Raw genomic sequence first — 8,231 nt, forward strand, 5'->3', positions numbered from 1 at the left:
ACCATGTGGTTGCCGGGAATTGAACTCAGGACCTTTGGAAGAGCAGGCAATGCTCTTAACCACTGAGCCATCTCTCCAGCCCCCCTTTTTTTCTTTTTTTAAGGCAGGGTCTCACTATGTAGCTCTGACTGTCCTGGAACTCACCTAGACCAGGATGGCCACTATCTTCACCAAAAAAAAAAAAAAAAAAAACTTTTTAAACATGGAGGGCTGACTGAGTGGTAGCACTCATCTTTAATCCTGGCCCTCTGGAGGCAGAAGCAGGCAGATCTCTGAGTTTGAAGCCAGCCTTGTCTAAAGAGTGTATATATTAGCCAGAGCTACACAGAGAGACCCTGTCTCAAAAGAGAAGTCAGGGAAAGCAGTGGTTAATACTGTTTGTTGGCTCTTTTCAGTTAAACCTGGGAACAGTTGGGTTTTATCGGACCCAGTACAGCTCTGCCATGCTGGAAAGTTTATTACCAGGCATCCGTGACCTTTCTCTGCCTCCAGTGGATCGACTTGGATTACAGAATGACCTCTTTTCTCTGGTGAGCATCTCACACTTAGGTCATATGATGCATTTGTTTGTTCAAGGGTCCTGTTTCTCCTGGAATGTATAAAGCATAATTAGAAAGATAGACAGTTCTTTCTGAAGATGGCACATTTGGGATGGCAACAAATGGTTAATTATTAATTAACATAACAAAATGTACCCATATTATTTGCCAGAAGCAAATTCCATTTCATGGTTTCTAAGTCAGTTTTATTTAAACTTTTGTAATATTAAATCTTTTTTAAAGCAAAAAAGTCCATTTTCTAAACAAATGGATATGAGTCATGAAGAAATTTTCCTGCTGATTTTTTAAAAACTAATTCAGAGTGATTTCATGTTTTTCTTAAGTAGTACTTATATTTTAGTAGGAAAGACAGAATGTTTTAACAGTAAGTTATAACTCAAATTATAGCTTATCAGCCCCAGAATTATATATGTATTTGACTTTGTTCCAGGAAGGCTTTAAAGCAGCAAAATTCATATTTTGTCTTTATGACTCCAGCAGATTAGTTAATTTCAGGATGTCTTTGCCTGTGGTAAAATTGTCATTCTTTCTAGCGTTCCTTTAAATTGGACCTGAAATCTCCTTGCCCTCTGTGATTGCTGATTGGATTCCTACTTTGCATAAATGCAGATTAAAATTGATGGACAAATCCTCCCATCTGCTGATCTCACTGCTACGGGAGACCTGTCCCAGGAGAGCAGGCCGTTTGTGCAGTTGGCTGATAGAACAGAAGTTCTTTTTCTAAACTCTTGTTAGTCAGTGCTGAAAGCAAGCACTCTGAATTCCTAGCCTTCCCATTCGTGTTCTTTAGAAGTGAGTAAAGGAGAGGCTCAAGTTGACACAGTTTGCAGGTTCAGCCCTGAAAGAGTCTTTGTAAGAACCGGAGCCCTAGCTCTTCTTGAGCTTTTCTGAAAGTATAAAAAATGTGAAAACATTAAAGTGATGCCCCAGAAAGTGAATAGAAATAAGAAGTTAGCTGAGTTTTGTTGGTCCCAAATTATGATGTATAATGTAATTTTTTAAAGAGTTCTTTTACAAATAGCAAAGGAATAAATAAAAGATTTTGTCATAATAGGATTTTTATTCTATTAGTATTCTAAACTTATTTAGCCTCATTTCCTTAAACAAACAAAATGACTAGCAGTAGATAATGCCAAAGTACATGTTTTTTTTTTTTTTTTTTTTTTGTTTTTGTCTTGTTTGAAGGCTGGGCTAATTTGTGTTTTTTCCTATCCCAGGCTCGAGCTGGAATCATTAGCACTGTAGAGGTTCTAAAAGTCATGGAGGCTTTTGTGAATGAGCCCAATTATACTGTATGGAGCGACCTGAGCTGTAACCTGGGGATTCTTTCAACTCTCTTGTCCCACACAGACTTCTATGAGGAAATCCAGGAGTTTGTGAAAGATGTCTTTTCACCTATAGGAGAGAGACTGGGCTGGGACCCCAAGCCTGGAGAAGGTAATGAATGAGTATTGTATGAGGACAGAATCTGTTCCCTTGTCACTCACAGTTAGCACCAGCGTCTCTGTATTCAGTTGTTACTGTATATTCAGTTAGCCAGAAACTACATCTTCTGAACCTGCTGGTGAAATTGTCACACCCGCAGCAAACAATAACTCAAGTAGCATGGAACCCATAGAGACTCTCCTGCCTCAGCATGAATCATCCCCTGGCATCGCTCAGCTTTCCGAAGTAAGGATTGCTTGCCAGGCAGTGGTGACGCACGCCTTTAATCCCAGCACTCGAGACAGAGGCAGGCGGATCTCTGTGAGTTAGAGACCAGCCTGGTCTACAGAGTGAGTTCCAGGATGGCCAGGACTACCCAGAGAAACCCTGTCTCGCCAAGATAAAAAAAAAGAAACTATGTTTGTGTTGTCCATGATTATGTCTATAATCATGCACCTCTTGTAACGGTTATTTAAATGTTGTGTTGAGACTGGTGATTTATAAGCTTTAAATGAAATTATTTGTTGTCATCATTTGTTGCTCACTAAATAAGGTGTTTTCTTCTGACTACCTTAATCTAGGAGTTTTTTCTTTTTGTTTTCTTGTTTTTCGAGACAGAGTTTCTCTGTCTAACAGTCCCAACTTTCCTGGAACTAACCTTATAGACCAGGCTGGCCTCGAACTCACGAATATCTGCCTGCCTCTGCCTCCTAAGTGTTGGGATTAAAGGCATGCACCGCTACCACCTGGCTGTTATTTCTTTTTCTAGTGCTGACTTTAAACCCAGGACCTAGCCTGTTCTAAACTCTGTCATTGAGTTATTCACAGGTCACTAATCTGAGAATCTTTTAATAAGAGCAATAATAGTAGCAATACTTGGCACTATCTTTTCTTTCTTGGTTCAACTAATATTTATGTAGCTAGTAAAAGTCGGGTGCTATTTTAGAAGCTGGTGGTAGAGATGAGCAAAGCATTGCCCTGTATAACTTACATTCTAGTGCGAGACATTGCAAATTGTATCATGCTGGTGGAAATTATCATAAAGAAAAATAAAACTAGACAATGTAAATAAAAAGTACTAAGCTAGCATTTTATAAATAGTTGAGGAAAATGATCACTAATAGTTGATCTTTCAGCATAAATGGAGACTTGAAAGGTTCAAGAATAGAGCGAACATAGTTCAGACCAGAGGAACCAGCAAGTGGCAAGAATCTGAAGTAAGAGCATGCCTGGAATGTTTAAAGAATAACCAGAAGTAGCTGGCGTGGTAGCACACAACTTTAATCCCAGCACTCTGGGAGGCAGAAGTAGGCAGATTTCTGTGAGTTCTAGGCCAACCTGGTCTACAAAGTGAGTTCCAGGGCAGCCAGAGCTGTTACACAGAAAAACCCTGTCCCAGGCTGAAGAAATGGCTCAGAGATTAAAAGCATTGCCTATTCTTCCAGAGGTTCTGAGTTCAGTTCCCAGCTTGGCCGCCTTCTGGCATGCAGGCATGCATGCAGATAGAATACTATATATACCATAAACAGGGTAAATCTCTTTAAAAAAAGAAAGCAAGAACCAGTTAGTGGTGGCTCACACCTTTAATCTCAGTACTCGGGAGGCAGAGGCAGGTGGATCTTTGTGAGTTCGAGGCCAGCCTGGTCTACAAGAGCTAGTTCTAGGACAGGCTCCAAACTACAGAGAAACCCTGTCTCCAAAAACCAAAAAAAAGAAAAATGAAAAGGGGGGAGAGAGAGAGAGAGAGAGAGACCCTGTCTTGAAAAATAAACAAGCGAAATATATAATTGGAAGTCTAGTGAGGTCAGGACCAGATAAAGGAGGGTGTGAGGCCCATGGCAAATTAACAGTATCCTACAGGCGGTGTGGACTGTAGTAAGTTCTTTTTTTTTCCCACATTTTGTGTTACTAGATGTTAAAATTTTTGAACATGATTTGATTTGTGTGACTGTGAAAAACAATCTGAAGGAGAACCATACAGAAGGCTATTTGAGTGTTGGGTGCAGCTAGCCCTTTCAAGTGGCATATTCTCAGTGTGTTTTGAAGCTAGTACTAAAACTGTGTGGGGAAAACTGAGTGTGGTAGAAAGAAAATTCATCAGATTACTTGTAGAGGACCAGGCTTGGTGACCTTTAATCCCAGTGTTTAGGAGGTCTTGAGTTTAAGGCTAGCCTAATGTCCACAGAGAGTTTCAGGCCAGCCAGGTTTACATAGTGAAACCCCTCTCTTTAAAAAACTATATATATATTGTTTGTAAACATGCATACTTACCTATATACATACTGCTGTAGCACCTTTGGGTGCAAAAAAGAGGAGTTTGATTTGGGGTCTTTCAGATTGAGGTCCTTTTGGACATCAGCATAGAGAATGCCTAGAGATCCAGGCTAGGTAAATACATTTTGGAGTTAATAGCATGCACGTAGTATTTATAGCTGTGAAACTAGAAGAAATCACCTAAAGACTAAGAATAAGAGAGGTTTGAGTATCATAGTTCAGGATTTAGAAATTGGTAGAAGAAAACTCAAAGCCGGACATACTGATGGAACATTCTTGTAATCAGGAAATAGAAATACACAAGATCAGCCTAGTCTGCCTAGAGTTCTTTGTTCTTTGTCTCAAAAAATAAAAACAAAGAAGACTTGGCATGGTGGTCCACACCACTAATTCTTGGGAGGTAGATGATGAAGAATTATCCTCAGCTTCATAGAAAAGCCAAGGTCACCCTGGACCATGTAAAACTCGGGGAGAAGAGGATGAAGAACCACAAAAGAAACAGTGAGAAGGAGATCCAGGAGAAAGAGTGGTCCAGAACTTATCTAGACAACTCTTTAAAATGTAATTTTAAATGTGACCATAGGGTTAAGCCAAAGGCCTCTGGCTTGCTCTACCTCAAAGCTTTATCCCCAGACCTTGCATGGAGACTTGTACCTGTAATGACAATGATACTGAATTGGGTGTGGGTATTTAGTGACAATTTTGCATGTCATTGGAGGATGAATTTGATTTTCATTTTGAAATCTAAGGTTTCAGTTTATTGTCCAAAAAACATTTACATGCCGGGCGGTGGTGGCGCACGCCTTTAATCCCAGCACTCGGGAGGCAGAGGCAGGCGGATCTCTATGAGTTCGAGACCAGCCTGGTCTACAAGAACTAGTTCCAGGACAGGCTCCAAAGCCACAGAGAAACCCTGTCTCGAAAAAAAAAAAAACCATTTACACATGGGTCCTTTTAAGCAAAACTTGGGTCAAACCTGCATGGTGTAAGCCTTTCCCTTTCATGTTACTTTTGTGGGTTTTTTTTTTCCAAGACAGGATTTCTCTGTGTAGCGCTCACATAGATCCATCTGCCTCTGCCTCCTGAGTGCTGAGTTTCAAGGCCTGCACACATCACCACCATTCAGCTCATGTATTGTCTTTAACAGTATAATTAACTACATCGAGAGTACATTAGTAGGCTCTGATAGCTGGCACTTTAAGTCAAGACAAAGGCAGCAAATTCGTTTGCTTGTCTAGTATGTTTAATCCTTCCCTCGTACAGTTTGATAAATTAAGTCATGTGTTCTCTCAAGTTTTAGAGTAATTGTGTTTGTTCAAGACTATAGACTTGGTATAACAAAGTTAAAAAATATTTAGGTAGTGAATTTATAAAAGCAGACGTTTGAAGTAGTCCTGTGTCTTCACTTCTCAACCAGGTCACCTAGATGCACTCCTGAGGGGCTTGGTGCTGGGCAAACTGGGAAAAGCAGGTCATAAGGCAACTTTGGAAGAAGCCCGTCGTCGTTTTAAGGAGCATGTGGAAGGAAAACAGATTCTCTCTGCTGATCTAAGAAGTCCTGTGAGTTATCTTAATAAATTCCCTTGAAAGCTGGGCATGGTAGGACAAGCCTTTAATCCCAGCACTCAGGAGACAGAGGCAGATGGATCTCTGAGTTTGAGGCTAGCCTGGTCTACAGAGCAAATTACAGGACAGCCAGGGCTGTTGCACAGAGAAACCCTTTCTGGAGGGAAAAACAATAATAGTAATAATAAATCCCATTGACTTTCAGGTATTAGTGTCAGTCTGTGAAGCTAAAAATTGACCTAAGAACTGACCCACTTAGGTAGCACCTAAGTGCTGCAAGGTGATGAGCATTGTGCATTTCTCTGAGGGAACTGATAGAAGCTGTAGTCAGGACATGTCAGCCCTCTGTGATCATTCACCAGTAGTCTATTAGTGATTGATAAACAAAGTCTGTTTGTGCAGATGCTTAACTATAATTTTTTTTTTTTTACTTCATCTTGTAGCTTTTCTTGGTTTTGTTTTTCCAGATAGGGTCGTACTATGTAGTTCACAGAGGCCTTATATTTACAGTTTTTCTCCTGCCTTACTGTATACAAAGTTAGAACAACAGGCCTCTGACAACATGCCTGGCTACTTTATCTTAGTTCGAATATTTATAACAAAGTGCATGCAACTCAAATGACTTCTTTTTCCCCCTGGTGTTCTTTTTTTGTAGGTCTATCTTACTGTTTTAAAGCATGGTGATGGCACCACCTTAGATGTTATGCTAAAGGTAAGTGTACCTGCAAAAGGCTCTAGGTTCCTGCTTTTGAATTTGAATATACCCAGTACCACTTTAAATGGTTTGGGGAGTTGAGAAAGCCCTGGTAAAGAAATGTATGTGCTGGGTCTGACTTTTAATTCCAGGTATTAAGAAAGTTGAAGCAGGGCAGAGTTTAAGGCCTATCTGGTGACAGGCTGAGTTCAAAGTCAGACTGGACAACTTTTTGAGAACAAAAAAGTAAAAGGGCTGTGGGAGTGTAGCTTAACGGGAGAGCTGGCCTGGCATGCTGGAGGCCCCAAGGCCCAGACTCCACTACCATTATCCTAGGAAGAGAGGGAAGAGAACTGAGAAGTTGGTTTGGGTGTTTTCCAAATGATGCTGAACTCATTTTTCAGGTTTATTTGTATATTTTTCCTTCACAACTTAATCTTAACCCTGAAATAGTGAGGTTCGACCCCAGGACTTTGTGCATGTTAGGCAAGGGTTCTGCCACCAAGCTATAGCCCTGTTTGTTTTGTTCTGTTTTGAGACAAAGTCTCAGGTAGCCCAGACCAACTTTGAAGACTATTGTTGATTTTTCTGAGCCTTGTGCCTCTGCACCTTCCCAGTGCTGGGTCACAGATGTGCCGCTTTGACCGTGTTTCTTTTGTTTTTGTTTGTGTGTTTTTTTTTTTTTTTTTTTTTGAGATAGCGGCTCATTTAACCCAGTAATACTCTACCTCCCTTTGTAACTGAGGCTGGCCTTGAACTCTTAATCTTTCTTCTACCTTCCCAAATTGCTCAGATTATGGAGATCACAGACATGCATCACATCTGCTCCCATGTTTTTTAAAAAAAAAAGCAGGGTCTTGTTGAGCAGTGGGGGAACATGACTTTAATCCCAGCACTTGGGAGGCGGAGACAGGCGGATCTTTGTGAGTTCGAGGCCACCCTGGTCTACAAGAGCTAGTTCCAGAACAGCCAGAAAAACCCTGTTTTGGGGCCAGGGAGAAGGCGGTGTCTTGGTAGGTTATTTAGGTTGCCCTTGAGCTTACTATGGCCCAGTGAGGCTTGAACTAATTCTTTTGTAACCTCCCAAATGGCTGGGCTCACAGCTTGAAGAACCTACTATGTCCTTGTCCCTGTCAGTGGTTCTCAACCTTTCTAGTGCTGAGACATTTTAAATTCAGTTTCTCATGTTGTGCTGACCCCCCCACCATTAAATTTTTTATTGCTACTTCATAACTATAATTTTGCTACTCTTATGAATCGTAATGTGTCTGATATGCCAGGATATCTGATATTTGACCCCAGTGGGGGTTCACGACCCACAAGTTTAGAACAGTTGGTCTAGATGATTAAGCCAGGTTCTTTAAAACTTATCCTGTGGAAAGACAGGCAAACTGGCACTTACCTTTAATCCCAGCACCTGGGAGGCAGAAGCAGGCAGATCTCTGAGTTCAAGGCCTGCCTGGTCTACCTAGTGAGTTTCCAGGGCAGGATTGCACAGAGAAACAGAAAAACCTTGTCTCGGAAAAAAAATCCCAAGCTTGTCCTATGTAAGTGGTAGTTATCTCCTGACCTCCACAATCATGTGCATCCCTACACATGAACTGTTTAAAAAATGCACAACAGCCGGGCATTGGTGGCACACGCCTTTAATCCCAGCACTCGGGAGGCAGAGGCAGGCGGATCTCTGTGAGTTCTAGGCCAGCCTGGTCTAC

General features: G+C 41.2%; 1 protein-coding gene across 1 annotated transcript in view; it reads left to right on the forward strand.

Annotated features, from left to right (window-relative positions):
• Npepps (aminopeptidase puromycin sensitive) overlaps positions 1-8,231 on the forward strand; it is an 80,305-nt gene that overhangs the window by 61,237 nt on the left and 10,837 nt on the right. Inside the window, exons 16-19 of the mRNA XM_026789824.1 lie at positions 396-530; positions 1,778-1,997; positions 5,677-5,819; positions 6,481-6,537. Coding sequence (XP_026645625.1) covers positions 396-530; positions 1,778-1,997; positions 5,677-5,819; positions 6,481-6,537 — 555 coding nt within the window. The remainder of the gene's footprint in view (positions 1-395; positions 531-1,777; positions 1,998-5,676; positions 5,820-6,480; positions 6,538-8,231) is intronic.

This window comes from Microtus ochrogaster, unplaced genomic scaffold, assembly GCF_000317375.1.
Source record: "Microtus ochrogaster isolate Prairie Vole_2 unplaced genomic scaffold, MicOch1.0 UNK31, whole genome shotgun sequence".
NCBI lineage: Eukaryota > Metazoa > Chordata > Mammalia > Rodentia > Cricetidae > Microtus > Microtus ochrogaster.